General features: G+C 49.8%; 1 protein-coding gene across 3 annotated transcripts in view; it reads left to right on the top strand.

Moving 5' to 3' along the window:
- Positions 1-19,760, top strand: part of Itga3 (integrin subunit alpha 3) — a 30,757-nt gene extending 10,997 nt beyond the window's left edge. The window contains exons 5-26 of one of the 3 annotated variants that reach the window (XM_027424286.2): positions 1,798-1,884; positions 2,278-2,485; positions 2,938-3,134; positions 4,486-4,574; positions 4,674-4,810; positions 4,979-5,065; positions 5,905-5,972; positions 6,065-6,201; positions 6,765-6,914; positions 7,003-7,100; positions 7,334-7,481; positions 7,709-7,777; positions 8,293-8,372; positions 8,453-8,530; positions 9,672-9,774; positions 9,928-10,110; positions 10,289-10,411; positions 11,092-11,205; positions 12,091-12,189; positions 17,188-17,313; positions 17,668-17,809; positions 18,481-19,760. In XM_027424286.2, the coding sequence (XP_027280087.1) occupies positions 1,798-1,884; positions 2,278-2,485; positions 2,938-3,134; positions 4,486-4,574; positions 4,674-4,810; positions 4,979-5,065; positions 5,905-5,972; positions 6,065-6,201; positions 6,765-6,914; positions 7,003-7,100; positions 7,334-7,481; positions 7,709-7,777; positions 8,293-8,372; positions 8,453-8,530; positions 9,672-9,774; positions 9,928-10,110; positions 10,289-10,411; positions 11,092-11,205; positions 12,091-12,189; positions 17,188-17,313; positions 17,668-17,778 (2,492 nt within the window). In that variant the 3' untranslated portion in view covers positions 17,779-17,809; positions 18,481-19,760. Of the gene's footprint in view, positions 1-1,797; positions 1,885-2,277; positions 2,486-2,937; positions 3,135-4,485; positions 4,575-4,673; positions 4,811-4,978; positions 5,066-5,904; positions 5,973-6,064; positions 6,202-6,764; positions 6,915-7,002; positions 7,101-7,333; positions 7,482-7,708; positions 7,778-8,292; positions 8,373-8,452; positions 8,531-9,671; positions 9,775-9,927; positions 10,111-10,288; positions 10,412-11,091; positions 11,206-12,090; positions 12,190-13,782; positions 14,069-17,187; positions 17,314-17,667; positions 17,810-18,480 lie in introns of those variants that run through there. The other 2 variants (XM_027424288.2, XM_027424287.2) reach the window with 2 other exon arrangements.
- The last annotated feature ends 276 nt before the right edge of the window (positions 19,761-20,036 follow it).

Raw genomic sequence — 20,036 nt, 5'->3', positions numbered from 1 at the left:
GAGCTTGAGACCAGCCTGGTCGACAGAGAGTTCTAAGACAGCCAGAGCTATATAGTGAGACCCGGTCTTGGAAACAAGCAAACAAATAAAAACAAAGTATAGCCAGGCGGTGGTGGTGCACACCTTTAATCCCAGCACTCAGGAAGCAGAGGCAGGCAGATCTCTATGGGTTTGAGGTCAGCCTGGTTTCTAGAGTGAGTTCCAGGATAGTCTCCAAAGCTACACAGAGAAACCCTGTCTTAAAAAACCAAAAGAACAACCCCCCCCACAATAACAACAACAAAAAAACCTCACCAAAATATAAATAGATAAGGAAAGAAAGAAAGAAAGACAGGAAGGAAGAAGGAAGGAAGGAAGGAAGGAAGGAAAGAAAGAAAGAAAGAAAGAAAGAAAGAAAGAAAGAAAGAAAGGAAGGAAGAAAGGAAGAAAGGAAGAAAGGAAGAAAGAAAGATTGTGGCCTGTCTGACATTAGGTCAACCTCTGGGGACTTTTACAAACATGCTTCTGGTACAAATACTAAAATCTCAGTTTAAGACTTGTTACAATTAACAACAAAATTGCCAGCAAAAACATGCTCAGCATTATCCTGTGATCCCGGCTACTAGGAGGCTGAGGCAGGATGATGCCATAATCCTGCCTGGGACATTGAGTTCAGGCCCAGCATGGGTAATTTAGCAAGACCCTGTTTCAAGACAAAATAAAAAGGGGAGGTCAGCACCAAGTTCGGTGCTAAAGCACCTAACTTAGCTATTGTGAGGGTCTAAGTTATATCAATCTTCAGTACCACAAATTAAGAAGGGGAAAAAATAAAAAATGTCCCTCTTCTCCTGCAACCTCCCTCATCCCATTTCCCAGTGTTCATAGTGTCTTAGGACTCCTTCCACACTTAGTTTAGTATTTTTAAAAAGATTTATTTATTCATGTATTTTATGTCTATGAGTGCTCTGTCTTTATGCACATCAGAAGGAAGGTGATCCCATTATAGATGGTTGTGAACCACTATGTGGTTGCTGGGAATTGAACTCAGGACCTCTGGAAAAGCAGCCAGAGTTCTTAACCACTGAGATATCTCTCCAGCCCCCCTAGAATCAAACTAAATGTTGTGGTCTTCCACTTTCTCTTTTCATTCATCATAAGTTAAAAACCGTGTTTCAGGTCAATACACACAGGACTGTCTTTTTGAGGTTATAGAAGATTTCACTGTCTCAAGATTCTTGCTTAAAGGGTTGGAGATATGGCTCAGCACCCAAAAGGTGGCTAACAACAGTCTATAATTCCCATTCCAGGAGACCCAATGCCCACTTCTGGCCTCTGCAGCCACTGCATGCTGGTGGTATACAGGCATACATATAGGAAAAATACCCATACCTATAATCACTTAAACCAAGTATAATGTACATGCCAACAATTAGGAGCTTGAGGCCTGAGGATCACGAGCTCAAGGCCTGCCCGATCCCCTGGAACTGGAGTTCCAGTTCCCTGGAACTGGGAATCGAATCTGGGTCTCCTACAAGAGCAGCAGTCAATGTTCTTGTCCACTGAGCCATCTCTCAGTCAGCCCCACACTCTCATCACAAAATTCTTAAAGAGGAAGTGAGTTCCAGGACAGCCAGGGCTATCTATAGAAAATGCCTGTCTCAAAAAACACAAACAAACAAACAAACAACAAAAGGCAGTGACTTATAAGTGGCGGTGCTCATGCATAGAAGGGGTTATTGTTGTTATGGGAGGTGGCCATGGTAGAGAAAAAAGATAGTGACCAATACTTTGTGCGTCCCTTCCCCAATCTTTCTGCAGGAAACAGCTACATGATTCAGCGGAAGGACTGGGATTTATCTGAATATAGCTACAAGGGTTCAGAGGACCAAGGAAACCTCTATATTGGTAAGCCCCATGCTGGTGGCCCCTGGGAGGATGGGGGAAGCCAACTTGATCCCTAGCACACTGGCGGTTTTGTTTTACCTCTGGTGTCCTGTGGGGTGAGACCGCAGAGCAGATGCGACCAGTGGCATTTAGTTCAATTAGCACACACTTACTGAGCACCGCCAGCATGTGAGACTCTGGTCCAAAGCTTCCAGATGCAAAGTTGGCTGTGTCGTGAAGCTCAAAACCCAGTGTGCAAGACAGGCTATGAGTGGCTCTGTCTGTAGTCTACTTTTTTGCTCAACTGGCATAGAGGAATAGGAGATAATAGAGGGTGGGCAGCTTGGGGGATAGGGCCAGTATTGAAGGGGACAAATTTGCTAGGTCCTTGATTGAATGCCCCCCCCATCCCAGGGTACACGGTGCAGGTAGGCAGTGCCATCCTCCATCCCACGTTCATCACTGTTGTGGCGGGTGCCCCACGGCACCAACATATGGGCGCTGTCTTCTTGCTGAGCCAAGAGTCAGGTGGAGACCTGAAGAGGAAGCAGGTGCTGGAGGGCACGCAGGTGGGCGCTTATTTTGGCAGCGCCATTGCTCTGGCAGACCTGAACAATGATGGGTAAGAATCTAAGGACATGGGATATACCCTCTGGGGCCAGGGGGAAAGGGGGGGTAGCAGGCTTGCTCAAGCTCGGTCAGAGAAGTAGTAGCTTTGCAGTCACACATTTGCTGTTTTCAGGGTCTTGCAATCACACTTTCTGGGAGTCTGGATATTTGCATGTCATTTGCATGACCCCCGTGCTTGCTTGTCTCTACCTGCCATTCATGCCTATCATTCGTAAGGTGCCAATGGGGCAGGAGGATCTTTTTTGGGTGTGATGTCTGCCTGCATGATTTCTCCATGACATGAGTTTTCTATTTGGTGGGTCCTGTTGGCCTTCTCGTGGCCTGTGGTCAGGTGTGTCATTTGCTCAGTTGCATGGCCCTGGCAAAATCATGGTCATTAAATGACAGTTATGTTGTTTATCTGGGGCCAACCTCACACTCCCATCCCATTCTTCTCTTGTGCAGGTGGCAGGACCTCCTGGTGGGTGCACCCTACTACTTTGAACGGAAAGAGGAGGTAGGGGGTGCTGTCTATGTCTTCATGAACCAGGCAGGCACGTCCTTCCCAGATCAACCTTCCCTCCTGCTTCATGGCCCCAGTCGCTCTGCCTTTGGCATCTCTATAGCCAGCATTGGTGACATCAACCAGGATGGATTCCAGGGTATGAGCCTGTGCCCCTCCTTCAGCACCCTCACTGACTGAGTACCAAGTGCACCCCAGGCTTAACAGGACTCACAGCTCAAAGGGACACGAGGCAGGACGTGCAGAGGATGCTACAGAGGCTCGCCTAGAGTGGGTGATAAGTGGTTGGGCTGAGAGTGCACAGAAGAGAGGCACAAATAGCATGGGCATGAGTATAGGAACTTGCAATGTAAGTGCACACTGGGGACAGGCTGGCGAATGCTCTGAAAGCCGGGCAGAGTAAATGGGGCTTTTCTATCTGGGTCATAGGGAGAGTAGGGTGGGGAGGTATCCAGAGAAATTGTTGGGGCAGGCATTTTATCTGAAGGCTTGATACTTTGGAGGGTGATTCTGGGGGGTTGTGGGAGGGAAACCTAGGGAGGTGGAATCAGGGATGTACCATATCAGGTGATGAGAATGGGATGGAACAAGGAGGGACCCTTAGTGGCATTGCCTTGCAGGTGCTCTGCAGGACCCGGGGAGAAGTCACAGGGAGGACACGTTAGGGTATGAGCCGGTTTCCTGAGGGAGCACTTAGCTTACCAAACGTCAGTTCTCTGACAACCCGAGTCTCCCAGAACACAGCTGAGAACCAAAGGAAAGGCAGAGGCTCTTAAGAGGCAGAAATGGACGCCAGAAAGGTCAGCCAAAGGGCCCAAGCACTTCCCACAGAAGGGTCAGTGTTTTCAGGTTAGGGTCCATTTACTCTCCCTGACTTCCTTTACAGTTACCCAGGCCTTCTCAGATCAAATGTAGCAGACCAGTCCACAAAGATTGAGATCGCCAAATGTGTTGAGCTTGAGGAAACATTGCCTAGCCTTTTAAAAACCTTGACATTATACTGAACAAAGTGCAATGTAGTATTGTAGTTATAATCCAGTTTCCTGGCTGTGTGACCTTGGGATTTGCTCATTTATAAAGGGGATAAATAATAGTAGATACTCCCACAGCATCCTGTAAGGCTTAAGTGAAATGGATGCTGAGTGCTAGCAGTGATCGAAGGAGAGTGGCTTCTTTTCTGGTCTTGATAGAAAATGTCATTAGAACCAAGGTGTCTGGAGAAATGGGGGATGGGATGACAGGAAAAAATGGAAACTGGGTTATGTTGGGAAATGTGGGGCACAGCTCTGCTGTCTGACTTTGAGGAAGTTTCTTCCCCTTTCCCCAACCTCCATTGCCACCACAGCTCTGAAGCTGTGACGTTCGCTGTTGCTCGGAACACTTTTGCCAGGGTGAGGTCACTGCCACGCTGGGCTCGGTGGCCTGCAGCAGAGAGTGAAAGAGCTAGGGGACCAGGAATGCCTGGTGACTGCTTTGTCTTTCCTCCCCAGACATCGCTGTGGGAGCTCCATTTGAAGGCTTGGGCAGGGTATACATCTACCACAGCAGCTCCGGGGGCCTCCTCAGGCAGCCCCAGCAGGTATGAATGCATGGTGGTGAGTCTGATACCCCTATCCCCGGGGCCTCCTCCTCCAAGCATGTCTCAGAGCCTGTCCCTATCACTTCCTCTTGGCTTCAGATAGTCCACGCTGACAAACTAGGACTGCCTGGCTTGTCCACCTTTGGCTACTCTCTGAGTGGGAAGATGGATGTAGATGACAACTCGTATCCAGACCTGCTAGTCGGGAGCCTGTCGGACCACATTGTGCTGCTGCGGTGAGCTAGGAGACTGCGGTGGGCAGGGGCGCGTCCCTCCTCCGTCCTCATCTTCACGGAGCCTCAGCCCTGCCCACCTTCTGCAGTGATCCACAGAAACCTGAAATCCAGCCCTGGCCAAAGGTAGGCAGGAAATACTAACACCTGCCTGCTTTCTTGTTGCTACAGGGCCCGACCTGTCATCAATATTCTCCAAAGGAGCTTGGTGGCCAGGCCACCTGTGTTGGACCCCTCACTTTGTACAGCTACCTCCTGGTGAGACTGTCAGCCCAGTTCTTCCCACCCACTCCTCATGTCTCGGCAGCCCAGCAAGGCCTCAGGCCCTAAGCCCTTCCCCTGGATACTCCTGATGTCCCACCATCCGCAGTTGGAGTCTAGGGCCAGCAATACCTTTCCTCACCAATGTCTTTTAAAGTCAAAGTTCCTTGCAGGAGCTAAAGTGTGTGCACAAGGTTAGGAACAGAAGCTCTGGACCATCTGGCTCAAAGCCGAGCCACTCATTGCTGGGGGAGAGCAGGGAGGACTCTGGGGAGGGAGGGCTGAAAGGAAGGGGGAAAGGAATGCTCTTACATAGATGGGTGTGGGGAAGGAGACTCACCCTGGGCAAATAATTAGCCGGAGTCTCAGATAACATATAAAAGGTAATAACCAATTCACAGAGTTCTTGAGATAATTAAATGAGATAATATACAAAAAAGCCCTGAGCACAGTACTCTGTACCTAAGTGTCCAAAAAACAGTTGTGAAGAAAGTGATAAAGATCGTAGTGACCCTGAGGGCTTTTAGTGGATACCAGTCTGATAGCAAAGGGGACTACTGAGCTGAAAAGCAGGGGATGGGTGACATAAGTAAGACCCTGGGCTGGGCCATCAGTTGCCTGATAACATCAGACAAATCCTGCTCCCTGGACCTCAGTTTCCTCACAAGTGACCTCTAAAAACTGAGACGTCACCACAGCTTGGTAGACTCCCCAGTTTTGCTCCCACCTTTCCCCCACAAGGGTCCTGAGTTCCCTTTGTCTAGCATAAGAGTGAAAAGTAGGACATGGCTGTCCCTCCCACTGTGACCAGGCCCTGCTATGCGTACCCCCAACAGTGTTCAGGTGGAGCTGTGCTTTGCCTACAACCAGAGTGCTGGGAACCCCAACTACAGGCGGAACATCAGTGAGTTGCTGGGCACAGGGTGCTCGTGTGGGAAGGATGGTGGGAAGATGCTCACCTGGCTCCTGCTGACTGCCCGGTCTGTCTGTCTGCAGCCCTGGCTTACACACTGGAGGCTGACCGGGACCGCCGTCCACCCAGGCTCCGATTTGCCCGCAGCCAGTCAGCCGTCTTCCATGGTTTCTTCTCCATGCCAGAGACGCATTGCCAGACACTGGAATTACTGCTGATGGTGAGGGAGGAGCTGTGGGACAGGATTCGGGCTCTGAGATCTCTGGGAGAGGTGGCCAGTGTCCCTCAAAGTCAGAGCTGAGGGACAGGGGTATCCCCAAAGACAGGTTGGGGAAGTCTGGGGGACAGGGATTGGTAGGGTAGCACACAGCATGTCGCAGACGGTAGGAGAGGGATAAGCCCCGAGGGTGCAGATGGGGCCAAAGGGCTTACTTATTTCCTTGGAAAAGAGGTGTTGGCCCAATCTGTAAAGAATGGGTCCCTGACTCAGGACAACCTCAATGCCTCTTTGGAGCGTCATGGTGTGGGAGGAAGTGAACCTGGAGATGTGTGAAGTAAAGGGAAGCACCCATTTCTGGGTAGAAAAAGTGCTCTCTCCCGGAGGCGGGGTAGCACAAGTTGGTAGGACTCAACTGAGGTGATTGGATTAGTGGGGATTCAGCTTAACTAGGGGGTTCAGGGTAGAGAGAACCCCAGTTCTTCCTTGGGGCTTAGTCTGACTAGGGTTTAGCGAGGTAGGAGGATTCAACTTGGGGGCTGGGTTCACCTCATCGTCTTCCTCAGGACAATGTCCGCGACAAACTCCGTCCCATCGTTATTGCCATGAACTACTCCTTACCTTTGCGCATGCCCGATCGCCTCAAGCTTGGGATGCGGCCTCTGGATGCCTACCCAGTTCTCAACCAGGCACAGGCTCTGGAGAACCACACTGAGGTGAGCGGGACCTACCCCAGGCCAGGAGGGCTGTGGGGCCAGAGGGTAATATGGGGTGCAGCCCCCTAAAGTCTCCCACTGTCCCCAGGTCCACTTCCAGAAGGAGTGCGGGCCAGACAACAAGTGCGACAGCAGCCTGCAGATGCGAGCAGCCTTCGTGTCTGAGCAGCTGCAGCCTCTAAGCAGGTGGTATATAGGTGATGCTGATTGGTCAAAGGCTAGGCGGGGCCTCATTGGCTGGCAGAATTGGGGTGAGGCCTCACTGGCCAGAGGTAGGGCTAATGTGGGCAGAGGGGCTTTAATGAGCCCTGTTGAGATCTGTTTAGCTCAGCAGTGGCTTTCCCAGCCCTGCAGGACCGATGGGCGGAGCCTAGTGGGGAGGTGGGGCTTTTGGCTTAGTCCAGGGTTCCTCTCTTCAGGCTCCAGTACAGCAGAGACACTAAGAAACTGTTCTTGAGCATCAATGTGACCAACACGCCGAGCCGCGAGCGTGCTGGGGAAGACGCCCACGAGGCACTGCTCACGTTGGAGGTGCCACCTGCCCTGCTCCTGTCCTCAGTGCGCCCAGTGAGTGCCCGCCGCTCGGGCTCAGCCCAGGCCTGGCTTCCTGTCTATTTGCACCCCAATGTATATGACATCTACTTGAATTATCCTTTGCTGTGGTGTGCTCACCTCCTCTGGTACTGAGCTTCCTCTGCTACTTGGGAGACAAGCCTTTAGGAGTTCTAACCGTTCTCCACAGTAGTTGGAAGACAAGTGTAACCCTAACCTCATTTGCTGCTTTCTTTTCTCAGTCTGGGACCTGCCAAGCTAATGAGACCATCCTGTGCGAGCTAGGAAACCCCTTCAAACGGAACCAGAGGGTGAGACTTGGCAACAACCTCCACTCCTGGAGGGTCCTCAGAGCGAGCTCCTAGCCCCGATTCATGGGATTTCTTGAAGCAAAGAACTAAAGTGGAGGAAGGGAAGGCTCAGCAGTGGGTGAGAAGAGGCCAAGAAACTAAGAAATGGAGCCACTAGGAAGCTATGCATGATTCTAGGGTAGATGCAAGCAAGGAGACCGCTTTGGCTGAGTCCTGATGCTGTGCTCACGGCTACACCTAATGCCACCTCTTTTATCTGATGTAATACCGCAATTCTCCCCAACAGAAAGCCATTTCACAGAATGGGAAACGCAGACTTAGAAAGTTTCAGTAGCCTGCTTAAGGTTGTGCAAAAGTAGCAGAGATCCCCAAAGTAGCAATGATGTCACCTAAAGAGACAGGGAACCAGGGATGATGAGGAGGAGGGATGGTGGTCCCTTGCCTAGATCTCCCCCATTCCATTGCCCCCTGCTGAGTTTCAAGGCCTCTTTCTGTTACCCTGACCCTTGTGCTAGATGGAGCTGCTCATTGCCTTTGAGGTCATTGGAGTGACTCTGCACACAAGGGACCTTAAGGCACAGCTACAGCTATCCACGTGAGTGACCCTGTAAAGCTAGTCTGGTCAGGGCTGAGCTTGTGCTCTGGGTCTCCTGACCACCTGCATTTTCTCCTCAGGTCAAGTCACCAGGACAACTTGCAGCCCATGACCCTGATTTTGCAGGTGGACTACACACTCCAGGCCTCACTCAGCTTGTGGGTACCGCTCTGTCCCCCAGTCCTCTGTGCCTGAGCCAGGTCCTCCCTACCCTCAAGGTGCCTCCTAAGCTCCTCTGACACTTCTCTTGGTCCGGCGTCCTCCTGGGTCATCTTTTTCCTAATAACAATGGCCACTATGACAGTTGCATAATTATTCCCTTGTAGGAGGGGCAGAATTAACACCTGAGGCTAAGGTGGTGGTCTCTGCTCTTTGTTTTATTTTTCCATTTTATTTTCTTGATATTTGTCTTGGTGTATGTGCATGCATGTATGATGTGTGTTTGTATGTGCACGTGTGAGAATGCAGATATGTGCGTGCTGTGGAGCACAAGTAGAAGTCAGAGGACCATATGAGGTGCTGGGTCTCACCTTCACCTTGTTTGAGTCAGGGGTTCTCCTTGCTGTTGGCCATGGCATATTCCAGAATGCATAGACCAGGCTGGCTGGCCTGTGCATTTCCTCGGGGAGTCTCCTGTCTCCACCACCCACCTCACATTAGGGGCACTTGAATTACAGATGTGTGCTACCGTACTCGGCTTTGAAGTGGATTCTAGGGGGATTTGAACTCAGGACCTCACACTAGCATTGCAAGTGTTTTACCCACTGAGCCACCTCCCCAGCCTTTCCTTTTTTCTTAGATTTATTTTATTTTATGTGTATGGGTGTTTTGTCTGCATGTATGTATGTATGCATGCGTCATGTGCATACCTGGTGCCCCTGAAGGTCAGAAGAGGGTGTCAGATCCCCTGAAACTGGAGTTAAAGATGGTTGCTAGCCACCATGTAGGTGCTGAGAACTGGACCCCAGTTCTCTAGAAGAGCAATAAGTGCTCTGAGCCATCTCTTCAGCCCTTGCCCAACCTTTTTGAGAGCCCAATGTGCAAAGATATCAAAGACATCTTATTGACTTTGTACCACTGCCTTGCATTGTGTCAGCTATTACTAACTCGGCCTTACAGGCAAGGAAACTGATGCTCAGATAGGATCATTAGTTTGTGTGAGGCCACAGAGCTGGTGTTTGGTAGTACTGGGGCTTATGCATCAGGGGGACTGTAGCCAACCAGCCTTGACACTACTGTCCCCTCTGGCAGGGCTCTGGCCTCCTGTCTGCTTTGACTCCAGTGTCTTTCTTACCCTAGGATGACACATCGGCTACAGAGCTTCTTTGGTGGGACAGTGATGGGTGAGGCTGGTATGAAAACTGAGGAGGATGTGGGAAGTCCCCTGAAATATGAATTCCAGGTAAGGGCACCTCTGGGGTCCTGGCTGGAGAGTCTTAGGAAAGACTTTTCTGGGTTCGGGGTTCAAAGCTAGGAGGGGTGAGGGCTGTTGAGTTGGAGGGAGTTTCCCAAAAGATGGTAACCATGACAACATGCAGGTCATGTGTGCCCACAGGTGAGCCCAGTGGGAGATGGGCTGGCGGCTTTGGGCACACTGGTCCTAGGTCTGGAGTGGCCCTATGAAGTTTCCAATGGCAAGTGGCTGCTGTACCCCACGGAGATCACCATCCATAGCAATGGGTCCTGGCCCTGCCAGCCACCTGGGAACCTTGTCAACCCTCTCAACCTTATTCTCTCTGTAAGTTCATCAGCAGGAATGTGTACATCTCATTTTCAGGCTAGAGGGCAGAAAGGCCAGTGTCTTCCCCTGCCACTTCCGTCCTCTTTGGGAGCCTGAGTCCCATCTGTACCTTCCCTGTCTCCCATCATCTATTCTAGCTCTTTCTGCCTTCTCAACAAATCTCTGCCCTCTTCAGGAACCTGGAGACAAGCCACATTCTCCACAGCGCAGGCGGAGACAACTGGATCCAGGGGGAGACCAGGGCTCTCCACCTGTCACGCTAGCTGCTGCTAAAAAAGCCAAATCTGAGACTGTGTTGGTGAGTGGCCAGGGAGAGGTGGGGAGGACTTCACAGCCAGCCTGTCACAAAGCACATGGGCATCAGGGACCCACGAAGCAAGGGAGGCAGAGACCAGTCACACAGAGACATCAGTCTAAAGAGGTGCTGTGGACCTGGGAGTCTCCTGACAGAAAAACAGATTTACCTTCTACCCTAAGGGAGAATCCAGCGTAATGGACCCAAAGAGGTGTTGCTGGTTGGATTCCAAGGCCTCAAACCCTGTTGGGGGCCATTTTGCTGGGGCATTTTGGCTGGGGCAGGGCAGGAGGAAGTGTAGAACAGAGTGCCCTATGTAGGAAGAGGTGGAGAAGCAAATATGGGGAGCCAGGGGAGGCCTAACTGGCTAGAGAGGTTGAGGGGGTATCTCAAGCCAACAGATGTCACCCAGAGTACTTGGCTTGGAGGGATTTCTGAAGCTGGGACTTGGCAGTCTGAGCAGGGACTTTGCTTCATGTTTGTGTTTTCTGAATCAGTTGAGTTTGGCCCAAGAATGCATCTTGAACATGTGTTTGAGAAGTAGAGGAATGTGCATGAACAAAACAATGACCAGCCCCCTTTGTCACTCGGGTGGGATGAAGTCAGAAGGGTAGAGGGTGAGCAGAGCCAGCATCAGGCCTGGAGAGCCGGGCTGTCTCATGGCTATCTCCTGTCCACCTCAGACCTGTGCCAGTGGTCGTGCTCGCTGTGTGTGGCTGGAATGTCCCATTCCTGACACCTCCATTGTCACCAATGTGACCGTGAAGGCACGGGTGTGGAACAGCACCTTCATTGAGGTTAGTGCTGGGTTTGGAGGTCTCCACTGTCATCCACCTGGGTGAGAAGAGTGGCAGGGAAGGATTGAAGCCAGCGTGTGTGTGTGTGTGTGTGTGTGTGTGTGTGTGTGTGTGTGTGTGTGTGTGTTGGGGGGGCAGTGTCACGTCTGTACAGTTGTGTGTCTAATCATTGTGGACCACATCAGTGTAATGGTTGTGTGTCTGTGTGTGAGTGTATAATGCTTCCAAAATGGCCTCTCGTGTGTCCATTACATTCTACCTCTGTGCCTTTGCCCCTGGTCCTCCCTCCTGGAATGCCAGCTTGTTTTTTTCTTTCTCTGTGTGTGAATTCCCTGTTCAGCCATAAGTTTTCCATCAGCCTTCACTTTCATCACTGAGATCCTACCTAACTTCAGCCCTGGGAGTCCACTTTTCTGAACTGCACACAACTTTCTCAAATTGCATGGGTTCTCTGTCCTGCTTGGATAGGTTATGGTTACTCACATGCCAGCCTTGTCTTGTTATCTAGTCTTTTTTTTTTTTTTTTTTAGGACTAGACTCACTTTCTGGTCTGTGTGATTGGTTTCTGTCATATTGACTCAGTTTCCAACACAAGATCACAAAAGTCACTGTGGGCAAACAAAGGGGCGTGGCTATGTGCCAGAAACAAGTGCTGGGGTAGAGTTAGTCTCTGAGCCTGACCCAGACTGTGACCTTCCCCATCCCTGCTGTTCCAGCATCAGCACAGGACCCAGTGCACAGATGAGTGAATAGCATGCATTTGTGTGTGTGGAGAGGCTGGATGCCAGGTCCTTTGAGGGTGCTGAAGCGGGTAGAGTATAGAGTCAGGAGAGATGCTGAGAGAGACTTCAGCTGCTAGCTCTGACCCCTCTATCTTCCTTGTAGGACTACAGAGACTTTGACAGAGTCAGGGTAGATGGCTGGGCCACTTTGTTCCTGCGAACCAGCATCCCTACCATTAACATGGAGAACAAGACCACCTGGGTGAGTAGGTGTGTTAACATGGGCAGCATCCTCAGGCCAGGCCACACAGCATGGGGCATCTCTAAGAGGATGCTGATGCTGGGTCTAATGGTACATGCCTGCCATCCTGGTTTCTTGGAGACAAAACAGAAGAGTCATTAAGTCCCAGGTCTGTCTGGGCTACAGAGCGAATTCAAGGCCAACCTGGACAACTTACTGATATTCTGTCTCAAAACTAAAAGTAGTGAGGGACTGGGAGATGGCTCAGTGGGCAAAGGCCTTGCTCTACAAGCATGAAAACTTAAATTTGGATCCTCAGCACCCAAGCACCTAGTTAAAAGCTGGGCGAGTTGGCACATGCCTGTAACTTCAGACTGTAGGCCAATTAAGGCAGGTGGATGCTGGGGCCTTGCTGGCCAGCCAATTTAGACAAAACAGCTACTAGTTTAGTGAAAGACCCTACCTAAAACAAGAAAACAAACAAAACACAGAGAATGATAGAGGAAGATCTACAACATTGATTTCTGGCCTCAAAAGGGCACATGGGCCCACACATGTATATGTACACATATGTACACACACACACACACACACACACACACAATTTTAAAAGAGAGAGAGAAAGCCTGGGCATAGTGGTGCACGCCTTTAATCTCAGCACTTGAGAGGTTGAGATAAGCAGATCTCTGAGTTCAAGGCCAGCCTGGTCTACAGAGTGAGTCCCGGGACAGCCAGGGCTACACAGAGAGACCCTGTCTCAACACGCCCCTCATAAGAATAATAAAATATAGTAAATAAATAAATAAATAATTTTTAAAGGGTTGGCTGTAGTGGAATACACTAGAGGCTGATACAGTGGATTGACCCAAGTTTGAGGCTAGCCTGGGCAACTTAGTGAGCTCAAGGACAGCTTGGGCTCCTCTGTCTCACAAAAACCAAACCAATCAGACAAATCCTGAACAATAACAACATCTGTATGTATGGCTGAAAAAGGTGTAGAGCCCCGTGGGATAACACATAACACTAAGCATACAACAACAGCAAAATATTAAATTATGGATAGAAGAAAAAAGTCAATATTCTCTCCTTGTCAGATCTTTTCAAATTATTCCAGTCCAAGTAAGCTTCAGGAAAGTCCAAAGGGAAAAAAGTGTTCTAAGTTACAGCTGGAAGAAGCATGACATAATAATTTGTTGTGAAAAGGATGTAAATGGAAACATACAGGAGATGTACAAAGCAGGGCAAATGGGAGTTTGGTGAAGCATTCAATGATACATTCCCTAAAGTAAACCAACGGGGTGAAGAAGTGTGGAGAAAGGGAGAATGGACGGGAGGGAAATACAGTCTACGTTACAAACTGTCTCCTCCTCCTCCCTGAGACAGGGTCTCATGATGTGGCCCTGGCTGGCCTAGAACTTACTTTGTAGACCAGGCTGACCTTGAACTCACAGAGATCCTTGTGCCTCTGCCTCCTGAGTGCTGGGATTAAAGGTGTGCACCACCATGCCTGGTCTTTTATGACGATGTGTGGGTGAGAGTACAGGCACACATGCTGTGTGTCCTGAGGAGGTCATCCATCTGCCTTCGAGGAAAACACTTTTCCACTCTCACCAGTTCTGAACTGCATTCTCAATGAGTGGACAAGGAAGGTCATGGCGGCACATGTCTGTAATCCCAAGACTCAGGATGAGGCAGGAGGAGCAACAGTTCAAGGCATTAGAAGAGTTAGAAGAGCACGTTTGAGAAACACCAACAACATGCCTTGAGGATAAATGAGATATTTAAATTTAGGAGTTAAATGTGTGCCAAAATAAAAGACAGAATATTTAATCGTAACCCTTGATCATGGGGGGAGTGATTATGTATTTGGCTTTTAATTAAAAATTTATTTTTATGTGTATTTTGAGTATTTTGCTTGCTTGCTTGCTTGTGTATCATGGGTGTGCAGTGCCTTCAGAGACCAGAAGAAGGTGTGATCCCTGGAGCTGGAGCTATCAGACAGTTGTGAGTCACCATGTGGGTGCTGAAAATTAAACCTAGGTCCTCTATAAGAGCAGCAAGTGTTCTTAACTGCTGAGCTGTCTCTCCAACCCCCATTTTTCTTTGTTTATTTGTTTGTTTGTTTGTTTGTTTTTGAGAGAGGGTTTCTCTGTGTAACCCTGGCTGTCCTGGAACCACTCTGTAGACCAGGCTGACCTTGAACTCAGAGATCCGCCTGCCTCTGCCTCCCAAGTGCATGCAAAGCTAAAGAACAACTTGTAGGAGCTGGTTCTCTTCTTCCGCGAGGTGTGCCTGAGCACTCAGACTCAGGTCATCAGGCTTGGCAACAGGAGTCTTTACCTGCGGAGCCATCTCACTGGCACTATCATTTGTTTGGGGGGACATAAGATGTCACTATGTAGCCTAGGCTTGCCATAAATTTTGAGAGTGATCCTCTTGTCTCAGCCTTACAAGTGCTCGTATTACAGGTGTGAGCCACCAGGAGTGGTTTTTACTTCATTAAAGCCCAAAGTCCCAAAGGATGAACCTGAAAAACCAACCTATATGGAATTGTAAATACATATACAACAAATGATGATAAGCTAAAAGGGCAAGTTCCAAAGGAACATGACAAAGTGTATGTATATTTTAACATAAAAGGTGATGTAAAAAAAGGCAGTATACGGGAGATGAAATGCAAGTATTTAACTTATACATAAAGAAATAAAAGAGCAGTGCAGAGATGGACTGCAGTTAAGAGTGCACAACGTTCAGCTGTGTGGTGGCGCACGCCTTTTATCCCAGCACATTGGAGGCAGAGGCAGGTGGATCTCTGTGAGTTAGAGGCCAGCCTGGTCTACAGAGTGAATTCCAGAACAGGCTCCAAAGCTACACAGAGAACCCTGTCTCAGAAAACAAAAATAAGCAAAAAACAAGGGTGCACACTTTTTGAGAAAACTTGAGTTCAGTTCCCAGGGCACACATCAGGCAGCTCACAACCGCCTGTAACTCTACCTCCAGCTGGTCAGACAACCTCTTCTGAGCTCTATGGGCCTGCACTCACATACCCACACATGATTCAAGGTAAAACACATGCATATGAATAATTTAATATAAAAAATAAACCATTTATCTGGGCATGCTTGTGCACACCTTTAATCCCAGAACTCTAGAGGCTGAGGCAGGAGGATCTCTGTGAGTTCAAGGCCAGCCTAGTCTACATGGCAAGTTCCAGGGCAGCTGAGGCTATAATCGTGAGACCCTGTCTCAAAAACCAAACAAACCAATAAAACCTTAAAAAAAAAAATAACCACCAAGAGTTGTTGGGAAATCTGATTGGAAAATACTAAAAAGAGGAACACCGCCTGGTGATGGTAGGTGGTGGGAAATGCTACTGACTGGAGTATAAATTGGTGGCTCCTTTGTGGAGATGCATTTGTCAATATTCATTAAAATTTAAAGTACCCATTCCCTTTCATCATGATCACATATTTCAAGAAGCTCACCGGACGAGCATGCAAAGATGAATATATGGGGGTATTTTAGAGCATTGTTAATAGGAGCAGGGAATTGGAAACGATCTAAATGTCTGTCCGTAGGAGATTGGCTCGATAAAATGTGGTCCATTTCTACGATGACTGTGCGGTCCTCAGAAGAGATCGTGTTGGCTTTTATCAATTGAGAGGGAAAGATGATGGTATTAATAAAAAAAATGAGGAAGATGAAGCTTGCAGAAGTGTGCTTGTAGTGTGATCCCATCAACGTGGGGCAAATGTATTAAATATGTGGAGATAGCTGGGGAGGGTATATGGGGGTATGCCTATAATCTCAGCACTTAGGATTTGATACAGGATTAAAAGTTTGAGGCCAGCCAGGGCTAATAGAACAAGACCCTCTCTCAAAAAAGGAAAAGTTCTGTACAGAGATTTACTATGCATTTTTGTCATTCATTCATTCGTTTGTTTGTTTGTTCATTCATTCATTTATGAGACAGGGTCACTCTATGTAGTTCTGGCTGTTTGGGAACTCACTGTGTAAACCAGGCTGGCTTCAAACTCTGTCTCTGAGTGCTGGGATCAAAGGTGTGTACTGTTTGGTGTGGAAACAGTTTTTATCCCCCAGAGCATCAAATTACTGGAAAACTTTAATTTTCTTTGTTATTTGGTTTTCTTAAATCAAAATCAAAATAATTTTAAAAGAAATGAAAATCATAGTCACCTAGAGAAGCTCCATCCCCAAGACTGGAAATTCAAACACTCCAAAATCCGAAATTTTTTGAGCCACAAATAAGACAAAATCCAAAATCTGAAACACTTCTGGTTGCAAGCATCTCTGGTATGGGCTATTTAACCCACATATACACATGAACATACCCATGCTGTTGTCGAGGGAAAAGTCATGCTGTTTGCTATGCATTGTTTGTGGGTTTTTTTTTTTATAAGTTTGCCATGAAACAGGTGTCAGTCTGCAGTAGATTGATACTAACCACGTTTAATCCTGTCCAACAGCCTATGAGGTAGGGGATTATAATTCCCGGTTTACAGATGAATAACAGAGAGATTGAGTAATTTTTTCAAGGATACACAGCCAGTGGATAGGCAAAGCTGGACTTGAGTCCAGGTAGCCTGGCTCTGGAATGCGTGCTTTTGGCCATGCTGCTGCTGTAAAGTTAGCCATTAAAGATCTCTTCCCCAGAGCACATGAAAGATCCAGACAGATGAAATTGCTAGTCCAAGGTCACACAGTTTACCAGGATATGGCATGCTTGTCCAGATGTGTGGGTCACAGCTCAGATGCATGCTGCCTACCAGATCTGAGGCTGGCCCTCTGGTCAAACCTGTGCCTAAGAAACTGGACATAAGGACCTACTCTCGTCAATGAGTCCTGCTGGGGCCTTTTCTAGTCCGTGACCGCCCCCTACTGGCTGTAGATAAAATAGCAGGGCCCATGGGCCCTGCGGGGAGAGAAAACGGAACTGAACGGGGTCTCAGCAGGCTGGCCCCTGTAGAGTCTCATCTCTCTCCTCTCTCTCCTCTCCAGTTCTCAGTGGACATCGACTCGGAGCTGGTGGAGGAGCTGCCGGCTGAGATTGAGCTGTGGTTGGTGCTTGTGGCCGTGAGTGCCGGGCTGCTGCTGCTGGGGCTCATCGTCATCCTGCTATGGAAGGTAGAGACTCCCACTCTCCTGGGGCTTCGCACTTCAGACCCCCTGCCAGCGCCAGCACGGCTCACCCACCCTCCCTCCATCCCACAGCTCTGCATCCCATTCCCCACTTCCATCTCAGCTGCCCTTTCCCAGGTCCTCCCGACCCCTCCCCTCAGCCCCCTGTGCCACCCATGTCTGGGGAACTGCAGACCACAAAGGGGAACCCAGGAGCTCTGGTGTCTGGACACCCACCACGATGGCCCAGAGCTTAGCCTTCCAGGTTTCCCATCTCTAAGCCCCGGCTCCCCGAGTGCTGATGGCCAGGTCTACCAGCACCCCTGACCCTGACTGGCCATCCCCACCTCCTCCCTCCAGTGCGGCTTCTTCAAGCGAGCCCGCACTCGTGCCCTGTATGAAGCTAAGAGGCAGAAGGCTGAGATGAAGAGCCAGCCGTCAGAGACAGAAAGGCTGACCGACGACTACTGAGGGGGGCACCCCCCTGCCCCGGCCCACCCGGGTAACATGGCCTATGGGCATCCTCTCCACAATCCCAGCTGGCTGGGACCTCCAATTCTGTCTGCTCCTCTTGCCTTAGGGCCTGCTTGGATCTCACTTGTCTACCGCCTCAAAGCACAGGCCACCCTGATTTCCCCCCTGTACCCCGCCGCCACCTGGCTCTCAGGAGCCTAAAATCCCAAGAGCATGCAGGGAAATCTTTCCAATGAGCATGCTGCTTTCTGGGGGACTGGAAAAGAGAAGCAGGGCTAGACCCACCTCAGTCTGATCACCAGGCATGTCCACAATGACTCAAAGCCCTATCCCATCCCGCAAGGAAGAAGAGAACCAAGAAAGACCAACCCCTTTTGTCTCAAGTCCTACCATCTCCCTAGGATAACCATCTTACCGGCCCCTAGAACTGGCCATTGAGATCACCTTGTCTTCCTGGCCCACAATCTCTGCATCTGCTTGGTCTCCGCCTGCCTCTATCCTCCTCAGTGCCTTCCTCAGCTCTTCCTTCCTCTGGGACTTGGGGTGGGGGTGTTCATCTTCCCATCTCATCAGAGGTTGGGTTGTTTGAGTTGAGGTCCCGCTATAAGGACCATAGGAGTGTGCGTGCTTGGGGGGGGGGTATTTTCTCCCATTAGAATGCTGGATACTGACACAATTTCTCTTCTGCCTAAATTCCAGTGTGACTTCTTTAAGCCGACCCGCTACTACCGGATCATGCCCAAGTACCATGCAGTGCGGATCCGGGAGGAGGAGCGCTACCCGCCTCCAGGAAGCACCCTACCCACCAAGAAGCACTGGGTAACCAGCTGGCAGATTCGGGACCGATACTACTGACCCCCTCCCTGACATCCCTCCCAGTGTTCCCTTCCTTCCTATTTATCATAAATTATGACTCAGACAGTCCAAAAGGGGCCACAAGTTTGGCTGGCACCAGCAGGCTCAGGCATATACCCCTCTTCAGTGCAGGCATGCTTTCTGGGGCCCTAGACTCTCCTTCAAGACCTTGCAATGTGGAGCACAGCACAGCCCTGCACACTGGACACACACACAGGGCCTGTGCAGACACCATGGAGGGTGCCATGTCCAAGCCTCTATCTGTGCCAAAACCAAGCCAAAGCGCCTCTACTGGGAGCCAGGAGGAAAAGTTCCTGATATGGTGACATCTCTCTTCCACACCGGATCCCCCATGAGCCATTGTCCCTGGACTGACTTTATTGTCCAGAATAGAACTACTGATGACAAGGAGACAATCAGGCCCATCTGCAAGTCCTGGCACCCACTGGAAAGTAGGGCCACACCAAAGGGGATGTTCTTGTGACCCAAGAGCTCAGACCCAAGAGCAATGAATTAAAAAGCAAGTCCCCAGAATGGGCTTTATGAATGGATCTCCAAAACCTTGGCTACAGATGGAGTTGGCAAGAAACTCAGCCCATAGGAACAAAGAGAAACCATGGACAGCCTGGACAGACTGTGCTGGGGCTGACCTGGAGCATGGTGGCATCCTTCAGAGAGTAGGGTACCAATCCTGGCCCAGCAGATATTGGCAGGATGCAGAGGAGATCCTTCTGACCCGTCCTGGCCACCTCAGCCTGGGCAAGGCCTGGAGACCCCACAAGACCACGTGGGGTGTGATACTTGAATGTAGGGCAGGGGAGAGCCCAACCCCTGCCCCAGCTGGCCAGACTTAACTCTGCTCTTTTGACCACAGAGATGGTATTCTGAGCTGCCTGTGGCTTTCTGAGAAACCTAGCCACGCCTCCCCTGCTCCCCTAGTATCCCCATTCTAGTAGTGGAGGCTGATTCCCAGTCCTCTCCCCAACCCTACCCACAGGCAGGCCCACTCCCCAGCTCTGCCCCTTCACGGTACTATAGCAGCTTCCCTACCCTGTGCCTTCTTTGTATATGGGCTTCTCACTAAAATAAACAGTTCCCAGTTTGTACTGCCGTATCTGCACCTACCTCAGCCCTAGTCCTGACTAAACTCATTCAGTCTAGAGGGGTGATGACCTCCCCTAGCTGATCTCTTGATGGACTTAGCACCCTGCAGCAAGCCCTGCATGGAGAAATGTGACTCAAGTGCGGAGTTCACTTCATGGAAGTCCAGTTCCAGGGGGAGCGCTTTCTTTGTGTGTCAAGAGTTGTGGCCTGTTTGGGTTGTGTTCATGTGGAGATCGATCGCTTCCATCGATTGCTAGGCTCTGGCTTGGATTTGGTCATGGGGAGGGAGGGGAGTT

The sequence above is a fragment of the Cricetulus griseus genome, chromosome 7 (genome assembly GCF_003668045.3).
Source record: "Cricetulus griseus strain 17A/GY chromosome 7, alternate assembly CriGri-PICRH-1.0, whole genome shotgun sequence".
In the NCBI taxonomy this organism is placed as follows: Eukaryota; Metazoa; Chordata; class Mammalia; order Rodentia; family Cricetidae; genus Cricetulus; species Cricetulus griseus.
This window is presented reverse-complemented; position numbering and strand designations above follow the sequence as displayed.